Source organism: Puntigrus tetrazona, chromosome 25 (genome assembly GCF_018831695.1).
Source record: "Puntigrus tetrazona isolate hp1 chromosome 25, ASM1883169v1, whole genome shotgun sequence".
NCBI classification, from domain to species: Eukaryota; Metazoa; Chordata; class Actinopteri; order Cypriniformes; family Cyprinidae; genus Puntigrus; species Puntigrus tetrazona.
The window spans coordinates 10,598,027-10,613,026 of NC_056723.1; the positions used below are offsets into that span (position 1 = coordinate 10,598,027).

The following is a 15,000-nucleotide window of genomic DNA, read 5'->3' on the forward strand; positions in this document are numbered from 1 at the left end:
CACAGTATTAACAAGGTTTACTCACAAGTATTCGGTCACATCAATCTCTCCGCTTCTCTCTCTCTGTCTCTGGGTCATGTATCATAACAGTTTTGAGTTGCTAGGAAACTGTCTCTTTCTGTTTGCCCCCTGACTTGCACAGGCTCAATTCAGTTCAAACTGTTCACACCTAATATCCCAAAATTGATGTTAGTGTGAATTGATTGCATCATTTTTTTGTTTGTTTTAAAATCAGCCTTTACTTTCCCCTTAATTTGTTATTTTCTTTGTGTATTATTCAAAAGTGGTCTTTGTCACTTGCAATTAATAATTAGCTGTTTGTTTGAGATGAGTGTAAGACATGACCTGTAAATGTATGTGATCCCTCCCAATTGCAATTACTCCCAAATGTTATTTAGTGCAGAAACTCTGCATTAAATAGCATAGAGTGAAGAGAGCATTTGATATGATGGTAAACCAAAATAGTAGTAATTATAATATTAATAATTATTTCATATTAATAAAATGGCATATAAAGACAAAATGTTAAATGCCCTGCATACATTCTGCCACTATCCACGCAAATGTATAACATTTAGACACAATATTACACACACAATTACAGTTTTTCTTTTAAAAAATAAGCTAAATGGAGATTAATAGGTATCATAATATCTGATATCTATATCATCATAGATATTAGATAACATATTTTTGATTGTTTGTTACAAGGTTCAAATCTGTTAAAATGCTTTTAAGTACTCTGTATGAATGGAAATCACTTAAGTGTTCTGATAGTAGGCAGATTTTTTTGTCTGCGGGTGCTTTCTGCCCTCTTGTGTTTGGAGTGGGAGTGATGGGTGGGAGTACATCACAAACATTACACATCAGTGTGCTTTGCTATTGAGAACTTTGAGCGTGATGAAAATTATATGGACTGCGAACTAAACCATTAATAAACCAGTGTGCTATAATCTGACCCAATAATACATTTCTTGTGCAAATCAGCATATTAGAAAGATTGCTGAAAGATCATGTGACACTAAAGACTGGAGAAATCATGCTGACAATTCAGCTTTGCATCACAGAAATAAAGTACATTTTGAATTGTATTAAAAAAGAAAACAGATATTTTAAATAGTAAAATTATTTCACAATATTTTTGTTTCATTACGGTTTCAATTAAATTAGCAAAAGAGACTTAAATAAACAAAGAAAAAAATCTTAAAGAATCCAAAGTTTTTAATAGAAGTGAATCTGCCACTTTTGTAAAATGTAGAAAAGTCCAAAGTTCGTCATTTTAATACTATGTGTTTGCTGTTGTAGTTTGTAGTTCCGAGCCAGAGAATGTGCAAGCCAACCCTCATAATCACACCAGTATGCTTGTGATCTGGGAGAGGCCGCGGGCTGTTTATGATTCGAGCATAGAGAGATACTCCGTCACCTACCGACCAACCCAGGGTGATGATGAATCGGCCTTGGAGTACTTGACTGACGGAGACCAGGATGTGGTAATACAAATAACTCTGTGTCATAAACATCAGATATTAACCAACACATCTCGAAAATCAAGCCTGCATTGTTAAGGTCACCTTTCACTTTTTAGAAATTGAATAACATCTGATAATCAATTGTGATTAATTTTGTCTTTTGTCACCACCAGGGGGCAATTATTCAAGACCTATTGGCCAACACTAGTTACATGGTGCAGGTAGTTGCTGTGTGCACCAACGGTCTGTATGGCAGAGTGAGTGACCAGCTGAGCGTGGACATGCCCCTGGATGATCCTGGTAAGACCAATCGCTCCCGCCGCCCTCGCATCCGTGGAGAATGAGTTTACAACACTCATGCCCCACATAGTTTTAATGCAAATGTTAGACAAAAACCTCCAAATGTTCAAAAAAATCCAAAATCCTTTGCAAACCAGTTACCTTGTTCAGCAAAAGTGGTGTGATGCCATCTAAGATTTATGAAAAAATGGACACAATTCTTGTACGTTTCACAACTTTTAGCCAGAAACACACATAGATTCAAATGCTTGACCTATGCATTGAACGAGCAAAGTAAACACGCAGTTTGTTCTAATTGCTGTATTCTCCAGGTATTAAAAACACATTTTGGATTGTAGAGATGCACAAACTTGATTTTGCGAAGCATACTCACGTATTTGCATTTGACTGTCCTGTGTAGTGTTAAATAAGGCTAACACAAACTGATTGCACATTTAAAATAACTTAATTGCTGGCAACTTCAGTAGAATATTTTTATTTATATTTATTTAAATGTTGTCATTAGTTTGAACTGTAAAAGGAATGTCTGTTTTTAGGTAGACTTAACTTTTTAAGTGTTGTCTAAACTTGTCTTAAAGGATTTTTCTCTTATTCTCTGTCTGTCTATCTTATACTTTGTCATCACTATCTGCATTTTGAATTTCCTTCTATATACTAAGATTTTTTTTCTGTCTCTCACAAATACTCACAATTTCAATGGACTATTTGTGCTTTTTATGTTCTGTCACTGGAATGTCGGGTCTGTATTTTGCTCACTGATTTATAATAAACTTATCTGTCTATCTAAGAATCCCTGTCATCATATTTCACTGTACATGGATATATGTGTTGCCATTTTCCAATTCTCACATATTTCCTAAGTCACAAGACATTTTTTCATTATTATGTGAAAACACATTTGAGTGGATTTGGTTTACATAAGTAAATAATGGGCCAGTCTGTCTGATTAAATCATGCATCTTCTACCTTTTAATGTTTCCATGCTTCACAAACCAATTTTGTCCACATATCACAAAATTCCTGTCATTGAGTTTGGTTCCCATGGCAGGTAAGAACCTGCAAGAGACTGTACTCTCTCTCTATCTCTGTGTGCTGGGAGGCTTTTTAATGCATGAAGGTGTCCAAACTTTCCTGTTGTGTGATACAATGTGTGGAATAAAAAACTGACCCATTGACCCTAAGATTGGTCCTTTTGTTTTCTCTTTGCGTTGAGGAATAATCTAAACAAGCTTTCTGTTTGGTGGTGGCCTGGTTGACCTTTCCTTCCTTCTTATCCTCAGTACAATCTCAACAGCAAAAGGCAATGCTAAATGCCAGAAAAGTCCCTTTAAGGCATTTGGTTTGTCATTGAATAATAATTTGAAACCCAGTTTTTGTTTTGAGTTGTGTTTCTCCGACATTGAGCATTTCTTTGTCCATCAAGGATAAAATTGTAAGAACTGATATACAAGATGGTTTAGTTTCAGTGTCTTAGACATTGTTATAAAAAAACAGCATAGAAAACGTACCTAAAGCTGACGTGTAAACCAACAGTATTACTCATACAATGTTTTAATTCTTTTATGTCTGGTTATTTTTCAGAAACAGACAATGACTCCAACTCATTTGAGTATGATGAAGAGGTAAATGTCAACATTAAGTTACTTAAGTGATTTTTTTTTTATAAAGTAGAACTAACAAGTCTTTTTCTCTGTCCATCTTTTTCGTCCATTTCAGGAAGACTATCACATCAATCCATTTTTGATCAGACCTGGCACAAATCAGCTTCCATATCCTTTCCAAACCACTACCACTGGTCCGAGAGCTACTACAACACAGCGCTCGATGCATCCAATCTTTAAGACGACACCAAGGACTCATGAAAGAAGATTCCCGATAGAAGACTCCCAGAAGACTCATGATCATTATTTTCCAGCAGTATACACAGATAAACCTACTTTGAAATACACAGACCAACCTACTATCCATGCAACAATAACTACCAGTTTTGTTGTTGATGTACATACCACTAGACCAGGTGATTCTAGCATTGTAGCAGGTGTATCTTCAGAGTCTGATGGCCAAAGTAATACCTTCACACATTTTCCAACAAGCATCAACCCTGAAACAAGTGTTACCCCAGAAACAAGCAGAACACTTGAAGCAAGTTTTACCCCAGAAACACGTAGAACACTTGAAACAAGTGTTACCCCAGAAACAAGTAGAACACTTGAAACAAGTTTTACCCCAGAAACAAGTAGAACACTTGAAACAAGTTTTACCCCAGAAACAAGCGGAACACTTGAAAAAGGTTTTACCCCAGAAACAAGCGGAACACTTGAAACAAGTCTTACCCCAGAAACAAGCGGAACACTTGAAGCAAGTGTTACCCCAGAAACAAGCGGAACACTTGAAGCAAGTGTTACCCCAGAAACAAGCGGAACACTTGAAGCAAGTGTTACCCCAGAAACAAGCGGAACACTTGAAGCAAGTGTTACCTCTGAAACCATCAGAACCCTTGAAACAAGTGTAACCCTTGAAGCAAACCTTACCCCTAAAACAAGCAGAACTCTTGAAGTAAGTGTTACCCCTGAAACAAGTAGAAACGCTGAAACAAGCGTAACCCTTAAAACATCTGTAATTTCACCTTCGATAGACATTGTGGACGTTGAGAAAGTGACTCAACCTATAACCGAGTCACACAGCTATGTGGAGAGTTCAGTGACTGTAGCCCCATTACCTGAAATCCCAATGGAATCAACTTCCTCTACCTTCCCCCCAGAGGTCCCTCTGTGGCCTACAACTGCTAGCTTGCCTGCTGCTTTCAGCACTGTTCTGTCGCAGACCACCCAGCCGGTGTTTAATGGTGAGAGTGCCTCGTATGCCCCCTCTGTATTTGACACTTTGTCCTACTTGCATGCAAGTCCTGTGTCCCCCTATTCCTTAAGCAGTGTTTTGTCTGAGCCCATCCCTGACTGGGACATCCCGTACACTGTTTCCATGCTGGTGTACGGTGGTGCACAGTCGATTACCCCTTCCCCTTCCTACCCTACCCTATTCCTCACTGGCTCTGTGTCTTATTTAGACATGGAGCCTGTCTCTAGTGGTGATTGTAATGATGATGATGGTGATGATGATATTTTGTCTGGGTCCATTTCCGCTGACCCTCAGTGTAGAAGTACCCTTCAAACGTTACCAGAGGTGACTGCTTCTGTGGTCTCCATGCAGCCAAGCTCTGAACATGACCTCTTTGAGTCCCTCAGTATTGTTTCCACTCTGAGCAAACTTGCACATCTCCAGCCTTCAGTTCCTGTTTCTAGCGGCTACTCTCTGATGAAGACAACCCTTGGCTCTGACTCTTCTCTCTCAGGTAGCGTTAAGGACACTAGACTGCTGACGGAATGGGTAGATTCATCTCTAGTAACTCCTACATTTAGTCAAGACAATGGTGCTGAAATCTCTCTGCATGCCTTTTCTAACTTCCTGCTGCCCTCCTCTACTTTGGGACTGCCCCCTCGTAGTGGTCTCTTGGGTGACCCATCTAGTCCTGTAGAACACCATTCATTTCTATCCACCTCCAGTGCTGGTACTCCTCTGTGCAGCGACGCAGGCTTGGAACTCCACACCGAGGCTTCTTTGTCTTCTCTTCCTATTTCCATCATTCCTTCTAGTGACTTCAGCATTTCTGTTTCAGCCGGCATCAGCAGTGTTGCACAAATAGCAACAGGACAGTCCCAGGGAGTACTTGCTTCTGTAAGGTCATCAACTATTGCGTCCACCTCTACTCCAGAATTCATATTTATACCTACTCCTGTGGTGCCTCCAACTGTTGCACCTACCTCTGCCCCAGAATCCATCTCAGTGATTGCTCCTGTGGTGCCCCCAACCGTTGCAGTTTCCTCTGCTCCAAATTCTAGTTCCATGCCTACACACTCTGCAGATGGACAACTAGAGAACAGTGCCTCAGGCTGGGCTCTTGACTTAGATTGGGGACAAAGTTCTGCATCAGGAGATGGGAGCATCGTCCCATACATCACTACTGCCACTCCTACAGAGGTGCCTCCTAATGAGACAGACGATGGGAACGAGGAACACTCTTCCTCCTTCTACTTTGAGGGTGAGAATGGGACAGATAGTGAATCTACAGAGTTGAAAGTCGCTCTGCGCCCCAGCCCGTCTTGGACTCTAAGAGGAAGTGGGGAAGAGGAGAGTGGATCAGGTGAAAACCTCACAGATAACGAGACATCTTCAGACTTCAGTATTCCTGAGCGCACTGAGAGGGATTCAGAGGAGGAACCAGTGGAAGGTAAAGCTCTTGGTTGTTGACGTCCATTCCTGAAGGTGCCTCTTGATTTAGACATTCTCAGAAGCTTGATCAGTGAAGAGCCTTGAAGTACCTGAAAGCTCTTGCTGCAAGGACAACTAATCCATCCTAAAAATGCCATAACCCACCACAAATGTCACCTAAACAGCTAAAACCTCATCCTGAAAGTGTTTTGTAGAAGTTAGTTCACTGGGAAGGTAAGATTGAAGATCCTTAATTAACATACCCATCAAATCTTATGAGGATTTAGACTAAAGGTTAAAGAACCATCATCTTAATTAGAAAATCCCATCATCACAATATATGTCTGATTTCTAGTTCTATGTGATTCCTGTGTGTTGTGTTTTGTGTTGCATGTTCTTCATGTGATACTTGCTAAAATGTGTATTAGCATGCTCACATCTGTCATCAGAAACTTACCAACAGCATGTTGTCCATCTCAATTTAAATCCAAGACACCTGTTTATAAATTTAGACTTTACTGTAGAGTTTATGGGTTTGACGTTTTGATTATTCTTCTATGGGATAAGTCATTTCACTGTTTGTCCAACAGAGAGCAGCAAATCTCTTATATTTGGTTAGTAGTAGGTGACAGCTGGCAGTGGCAGCATTGTGTTTTGGCTGGGATGCCGGGGTCATCTCAGACAGTCATAGGCCAGGTCTTAATCTCTCAAACGTGTCTGTCTGCAGTGAATCATGACCTGTGAACTCTTTAGCTTCTTAGTGTCAAAACACATTTCTGATGGAATAGATTAAGTGGTGCTATACCAATCCTTATAGATGACATACTGATTATAGGCTCTTTAAGAATCAAAGAGAAACTGAGTCAATATTCTGTGTGTCCAATAGCTTGAACTCGATATGTTAAAGAGGTGGTTTTTAGTGGTTGTATGCAAATTTTGAGTTTAGTTTTTCCAAAATGTCATTTAAATGTTTTTTTTTTTTTTTTATCAACTGAATTTTTATTGTCGACATACAGTCCATATTTACATTATTTTAAGCCATTTTTACTTTTGGCATACTGGTTTGCAAATGATGTCATTTTAGTGCAGTAAGATCAGCCTTGATCTGTGTTACAAGTTATGTGGATTGTTTTAGTTCCACTTGTCTTGAAGGTGTGTAAAAATTGTTTTGTAAGGTGAGTTTGTTTGCGTTGTCTGGCATACAATATTTATTGTTTAATTATCTCAATTTGCCAAATATGTTTGAGTCTAACAGGATACTTCATATTCCATCAAGAACATTGGTGATTTTTGGTGATGCTTTGATCTGAGAGGGGTGTTTTTAACCCTTAGATGCCGGTAACAGCAGTCATGAGTCGCGGGTGGGCCTAGCTAGCAGCATAGAGCGCCAGAAGAAGGCTGTGATTCCTCTGGCTGTGGTCTCCATCCTCACTTTCCTGGGTCTCGTTGTTTTGATTGGCATTTTTATCTACTGGAGGTAAGTCCTATGGGTAACAGCATCTTATTTAATATAGAATGATATATTTAATATAGATGTGAAACACATTTACTTTTTTAATTAACGTATATAATCGGTTTATATAAATTATCATTTTTATTATTTGTCTTCATTTCTATTTAGCATATACTAGCTAACCTTAAAAAATAAACAGTCAAATAATATTTGAACCATATTTACCCAAGCACTTTTTTCTGTGCATTTATCTCTATTTTGGCATCAGTCATGCATGGTCGGAGAGGATGCATGGAAAACAAAAATATACTTCCTCTAAGACAGCTGCTCATGATCTCCATCATATTGTTACTAATCCATAATCATAACAATCGTCGATAAGGGGGAGAAGGGGGAGCGTTGTGGCCCCATGAGGAGCGTGTTGTCTGTCTGTGATGGGGGTCTAATCTTGGGCACAGACCCAATCTCACACCCACCGGGTGAGGGACCACCTCAAAAGGAAACAAGAAAACAAGCCATGATGTGGTTTTCTCTGTGTGTGTGTATGTGTGTATGTGTGTGAAAGTGCTCAAAATTCACACCAAAGCGGTAAAAAATGGTCCTTCCACACCAGGATTGAAGTCTGAAATCCTGTTTACCATCAGATATTCCCAACCGTGAAATAAGCAACTTTGGCAATCCAATCAAGAACACGTCTCAGATGTGTAAACAGTTTAGCGGCACAAGATTGTACATTTCTCATTCCGACGTGCCTCTTGCCCCTTCAACATATTGCTCATGCTTAACTTTTTGTTGTTACACCGCGAAGATTGCGAGGAGATTAAATCGGTAATCTTGGAGCCGGTGATTAAATCTCCGATACGCTGATCTGTTGTTTGTGGGCCTACAGGGAACACATGCTGCCAGGCTGGAGAAAGAACTTCCACGTGATTATGTTTAACACGACCAAGTCATGTTCATGTCTTGTTAGTGCAGTCGTGGGTGGTTCAATCTCAGCAGAACATGGGCATGTTCGACTGCTTGTCCATCTGTAGCTACATGGTGCTCATTTGGAGAGCAGACAGATGCGCACTTAATGGGACGTCTTGAAACGTTAGCGTTAAATCTGTGTCGCCCATCATTGTGGTCACTAATCCCTTCCAAGAAGTTTCCATTTTAGACAAAACAGTTCAGGAAGTTCTCTTGGTGATCCTGTTAAAAACGTGTTGTGGATTAGATAGGCTGAATATGGCTTTTGTGTTTATTTTTTAAGCTTAGAGTTCAATCTCCAGCACATATGTGGATAAGACAACAACATACAAATAATCAAAGCTTTCATGTTCAAAACATTTTTTTTTTTTTTTATATATTTTTATTTACTTTGTGTCAAGGTAATTTGAGTAGTAAATCTGTCCTACAATGCTATTCAGTCAACAGTATTTATGTTACATAAAGAGTGGAAAAGCGTTTATTGCTCTTACAGGAAATGTTTTCAGACTGCTCATTTCTACATTGAAGACAGCACATCACCCAGGGTTATATCCTCCTCGCCGTTGCTGAGCCCTGCAGGTAACAAGTACACTTTTTCATAATCATAATAGGAAGTTTTCAATGATACTAATAATATTTGGGTCAATAACTTCAATTTATAAAAAAAAAACAAAAAAAAAACCCCATAAAATATAATTCATGTATTTAGTGACTTGCATACGCCTTGTCAATGGTGATTGTTTTTGTTTTGTTTTTTTAAATAAATTTTTTTAATTTTTTTGGAAGGATTAAATTTGAAAATGTCAAGTGGTGCAACTGTCCAGAATTACAGGAAAATGCCTCATTAAAAATTTATTATAGAAAAGAAAACATTAAATATAGTTTGAGAGCCTATTTATATGATCATTTATTATATAAAATTATTTAAACAAAACTATATTAAAATTATTATATTAAAAAGAAACTGTCATGTGGTGCAACCAACTTGCAGAAAAAAATAATAAATGATCATAATACCATAGCGACCACCCCTACAGATCCTCTTGTGTCAAGGTCAAGTCCCTTAAAATAACAGATCGGTGTTATGTGGTGCAACTTCCTAAAATTTGATTAGATGTGTAAATATATATATGTGTATATATTTATAAATCATTAATCAGTGTGTACCTCAAAATTGCATTTAAATGTTATTCTTGCTCAAATAATAATTAGAAAAGATTTTTACTCCTGTTTTGCTCATCAGACATGTCTTATACTTCCAGGTGAACATGAACCCCAGCCAGTAAAGCAATTTGTAAAGCACGTGGCTGAGCTTCACAACACCAACTCATTTTCTAGAGAGTTTGAGGTTCGTATCCATCATCCCCCCATCTTTTGACACTCTTCAAGGGACAGCTGTCTCATGTGAGCCTTGATATAGCAGATCAACATGTCATTATGGCATGTCTTATAAATGAATTGTTTGGTTCATTCAGGCACGCATATTCCCTCTCTATCCATTCATGCGTGAACGCAGGTTGCTGGTAATAAATTTGAGTTATAATTAGGTCAGTAACGCACTCGGCTCTATGTTTCAGTCAGGTGCACAAAAAGACCCAGTTACAGCTTCATTAACATCAATCAGTGTCAGATTGTAGATTCTCACCATAACATTCAATTATTCACACTTCATTAGATCATGCAAAAATCAAGAAAGCTTTAATTGGACACAAACCAGGCAGTAAACCTAATTATTAGTTCTTGTCATGAGCACATCCTACAAAAAAGTGATGGATTTGTTTCAGAAGTTGCTCTGTTGCTTTTTGTGTCGTGTTCAGGCTGAATTATCGTAGCAATATGTGTTTGTGGCATGCTTTTTATGTTAAACACCTGCACTGATACAAACAGTAGTGTTTGAATGCATGTTTTGTTCAATCCGTGGCAGCAGGTCTTTGGATTCTGTTTATTTCGATTGATCATAGTTGATATTTGTGACCACATTCATTCGGTGAAAAATGTTTCTGGAAATTTGGTCATTCATTTATTATTCTGACTTTCTGTTACTCTAACAGACATGCAAAATAGTGGAATATTTACTGGATCAAACTACAACCACAGTTAAAATATTGATTAAAAATGTATTATTTCCCAAGGTAATTATATATTTGATATATTCCCACCTTTTTGCAGTCATAAAGATTAAAGAAAAAGATTAAGAATTGCACTGTTTTTGCCTTGAAACATCAAGTAATTTGACTTCATATTGCAACACACTATATATCACAGTTGCAACTTTGTTTTACAATTGTGACTTTATATCTAATAATTGAGACCTCTCAATTATTTCACAATTGTGGCTTTAAATAACAATTGCATTTATTTTTGCAACTATTTCTCATCATTGAAACTTTATTTCTTGTAACGTGGAGGTTTTATTTAACAATTGTAACTATTATAATTGCGAATTTACAGTATATCTTAAAAATATAGCTTTATTTCAAATTCTTTAAACTGCAGCTATGCTTACATCATAATTACGTCTTTTTTCACAACTGTAGCATTATTTCTTGTCATTGGGAATTTGTATTTAAAAATTATGGCTTTATTTTACATCTTATTTTACTTTATTTTGCAGCTTTATCATAATTGTGATTTCCTCTCTGAGCTGTGACTAGTTCACGTAAATGCCACGTTGTTGCACAGGGTGACTTTATATTCTATATTATATAAATAATTATATTTACATTGCAGCTTAAGTTGATTTTAATTTTGACTTTATTTCTCATAACTGTGTTACTCAATATCTCACAACATGGCGTCATTTTTTGCTTTAGTGACCAATCAGCATTCAGAACTTAGTACAGTTAAATGAGCAGAATCCAACCCATGCTGCCAGTGCTTTTGCTGTTATATGTTTTTCTGGTGCACAGTTTGTCACTGTATTTCATTGCTTTTTGCATTCTCACCCCCCATTAGATATTGAAAGAGTATTTTGAGGTAAGTCACGTCTCCCTTTAATTTGTTTGCTTTTCATAGCTTTAGCATGGATTTGTGATGTTCGCTTGTCTGCACTTGTGTGGAGTCTTTGACTGTCTTCATGGCAGACTGTTGGAATAGAGGCTTGTTTTTTGTGTTTTTTTTTTTTTTTTTTTTTAGGAAGTTCAGACGTGCACCGTGGACCTCGGAACAACAACAGACTGTTCCAGCCATCCAGACAATAAGAACAAGAACCGATACGTCAACATATTAGCCTGTGAGAACCACTGCCACAAATATAAGCATTAGAGGCATGTTTCTGTGACTAATATAAAATTGTAATATCTTCATTTACATCCTTTAGATGATCACAGCAGAGTGCGCCTCGCACCCCTACATGACAAAGATGGGAGAAGCGGAGGCGACTATATAAACGCCAACTACGTCGATGTGAGAGATTTTACCTAAACTCACAAGCATTGCCAGGCAAATCATGGTCATTTTATCATTATTTAAACAGTGAGGCATGACTAGCTCAAATTGTAAACATTTAACTAGAATAAGTGATGAATACTCTTAAAAGCACTGCTGATATGCTATTGATTCAATCATAAGAAGGTCAGGCCCTATAGTAATATTATGTCACTGGAGGTGTCTTTTAAATATTTAACCAAGACTACTTTCTCTTTCCCATCCTGAAGCTTTACCTGTCTCTTTTTTTGTTTCACACAAGGGTTTTAACAAACCGAAAGCCTACATTGCATCACAAGGGCCCTTAAAGTCCAGCACAGTGGATTTCTGGCGGATGGTGTGGGAGCAGAATGTGGGAGTGATTGTTATGATCACAAACCTGGTGGAGAAAGGAAGGGTAAGCCATTTTATTGCAGAATAGATTAAAATAATATCTGACATTTAAACATATTTTGCTGTCATCAAAAACATTTTCATATGGCTTCAGAAGATTTAGAATATAGCCATCAAAGGTCACATGGACCAGAATATATGTTTTTTTTCTGGTGGAATAGCAAAATTGTTAGGGTTTAGAAGCAGATGAAAATAAGTAAGTTTTGATATATTTAATTTTGGGAGACAGGACAAAAACAAACATGGGTTTATTCAACCTGAATATAATAATGTCTGTCAATTTCACAGAGAAAGTGTGACCAGTACTGGCCTCTGGAGAACCAGGAAGAGTATGGATGTTTCTTGGTTACTGTTAAGAGCACAAAAGTCCTCGCTTATTACACCCAGAGAACCTTCGCCATTAGAAACACCAGTATAAAGAAGGTATTAAGTTATGGGGTGATATCAGACTTTTTTGTATTTAATTGTATCTGCTGATGTTGCTTTTTTTTAATTGTGAAATGTTTTTTCATTTATTTTTACATTTATCGTGCCATCATCTAAAAATCATTTAAAGTTAATATTTAAAAACAATGATTTTCTAAACACCAAGTTGTTTATCAAATTTCAAGATGACATCAACCATTTTTTATACTATGCATCATGATGTTGTGATGTCTAGATTCACTCTTAGCATTTTAAATTGTAGATTTATTTGACTTTTTTTTGTCAAAATAATTTTTATAATTTTAATACTAAATAATATTAACTGTTTAATGAAATTGATGTTTTTACATTTTAGCATGCTGATACTCTTCTACAATCACAGGATTGCAGTTTATAGATTAAATGTATTCCTGTTGTTAATTGTTTTTAGGGTTCTCAAAGAGGTCATAGTAACGAGAGGACGGTAATACATTATCATTACACACAATGGCCAGACATGGGAGTACCTGAGTACGTCTTGCCTGTGCTTTCATTCGTCTACAAGTCCTCTAGAGCCCAAACTGAGCACATGGGGCCGATGATTGTACACTGCAGGTAGGCTACAAGACTTACTTTAAATGTATCAAGGGTCATATTGTATATTTTACACATCTATTGTGTTTTTGTGTGTTTAGTGCTGGAGTGGGCCGAACAGGGACCTACATAGTGTTGGATGGTATGTTGAAACAGATTAAAGCACAGGGGACAGTCAACATTATGGGTTTCCTCAAACACATTCGTACACAACGAAACTACCTAGTTCAAACAGAGGTGAGTGAACAGCAATTAAAGTCTCTCAAAATCTTCATAGTGCTCTATAAAGAAAAACTTATGCATTATTTACTATTTCAACATCAGTTGTTCTGGTTCCCTTACAGGAGCAATACATCTTTACCCATGATGCTCTAGTAGAGGCCATTTTAAGTCAAGAGACAGAGGTGCCATCAAGCCATATTCATCAGTATGTTAACAACCTCCTGACACCAGGGGCCTCATGCAAGACACGTCTGGAAAAACAGTTTAAAGTAAGCGTGCTCTTAGTTCTGCAAGTATTTGGTATCACCACAACTGGAAATGAATAATAGCTGGACATACGTGACAAAGAGCTTGTCGTTGCAGCTGGTGTGCCAGTCCAATGCCAAACAGAGTGATTTCAGCAGTGCCCTGAGTGACTGCAACAGGATGAAGAACAGGAGCTGCTCTCTGATTCCTGGTGTGTGTGTGTGTGTGTGTGTGTGTGTTTGTTATTATTCTTCATTATGGGATGGATGGATGGAAGGTTGGGAGATGGACAGATAGACAGGTTGATAGATGGATGGATGGATGGATGATGGACAGAAAAAAGAGACAGGAAGACAGGTTGAAAGATTGATGGAAAGGTGGATGGATACATGAAAAGCAATATATATGTATGTGTATGTGTGTATATATGTGTGTGTATATATATATATATATATATATATGTCTATGTATGTATATATGTGTATGTATATATGTATATATATATATGTCTATATATGTATATATGTGTATGTATATATGTATGTATGTGTGTGTGTGCATGTATATGTATGTGTGTGTGCATGTATGTGTATATATATATATATATATATATATATATATATATATATATATATATATGTCTATGTATGTATATATGTGTATGTATATATGTATGTGTATGTATATATATTTATATGTGTATGTATATATGCATGTGTATGTGTGTGCGTGTATATGTATGCATGTATATATGTATATGTATATATATGTACTATATGTATGTATGTAAATGTATATATATTGTATGTATATATGCGCATGTGTATATGTATGCATGTGTATATATATATATATGCATGTATGTGTATGGATGTGTATATATATATATGCATGTATATGTATGCATGTGTGTGTATATATATATATATATATATATATATATATATATATATATATATATATGCATGTATATGTGTGTATATATATATGTGCATGTATATGTGTGTATATATATGTGTGCATGTACATGTATGCGTGTGTGTATATATGTGTGCATGTATATGTATGCGTGTGTGTATATATGTGTGCATGTATATGTATGCGTGTGTGTATATATGTGTGCATGTATATGTATGCGTGTGTGTATATATGTGTGCATGTATGCGTGTGTATATATGTGTGCATGTATGCGTGTGTATATATATGTGTGCATGTATGCGTGTGTATATATATGTGTGCGCATGTTTATGTGCATGT

At 36.9% G+C, this 15,000-nt stretch overlaps 1 protein-coding gene across 6 annotated transcripts in view; it reads left to right on the forward strand.

Annotated features, from left to right (window-relative positions):
• The window catches only part of ptprz1a (protein tyrosine phosphatase receptor type Z1a), a 52,030-nt gene that overhangs the window by 27,144 nt on the left and 9,886 nt on the right, over nucleotides 1–15,000 (forward strand). Inside the window, exons 9-25 of one of the 6 annotated variants that reach the window (XM_043228621.1) lie at nucleotides 1,306–1,490; nucleotides 1,643–1,769; nucleotides 3,351–3,391; nucleotides 3,486–5,118; nucleotides 5,443–6,054; nucleotides 7,368–7,512; nucleotides 8,951–9,036; nucleotides 9,720–9,805; nucleotides 11,413–11,433; nucleotides 11,593–11,689; nucleotides 11,777–11,862; nucleotides 12,146–12,280; nucleotides 12,565–12,699; nucleotides 13,133–13,296; nucleotides 13,377–13,512; nucleotides 13,620–13,766; nucleotides 13,861–13,954. In XM_043228621.1, coding sequence (XP_043084556.1) covers nucleotides 1,306–1,490; nucleotides 1,643–1,769; nucleotides 3,351–3,391; nucleotides 3,486–5,118; nucleotides 5,443–6,054; nucleotides 7,368–7,512; nucleotides 8,951–9,036; nucleotides 9,720–9,805; nucleotides 11,413–11,433; nucleotides 11,593–11,689; nucleotides 11,777–11,862; nucleotides 12,146–12,280; nucleotides 12,565–12,699; nucleotides 13,133–13,296; nucleotides 13,377–13,512; nucleotides 13,620–13,766; nucleotides 13,861–13,954 — 3,930 coding nt within the window. Of the gene's footprint in view, nucleotides 1–1,305; nucleotides 1,491–1,642; nucleotides 1,770–3,350; nucleotides 3,392–3,485; nucleotides 6,055–7,367; nucleotides 7,513–8,950; nucleotides 9,037–9,719; nucleotides 9,806–11,412; nucleotides 11,434–11,592; nucleotides 11,690–11,776; nucleotides 11,863–12,145; nucleotides 12,281–12,564; nucleotides 12,700–13,132; nucleotides 13,297–13,376; nucleotides 13,513–13,619; nucleotides 13,767–13,860; nucleotides 13,955–15,000 lie in introns of all 6 variants that reach the window. The other 5 variants (XM_043228622.1, XM_043228619.1, XM_043228623.1 and 2 more) reach the window with 5 other exon arrangements.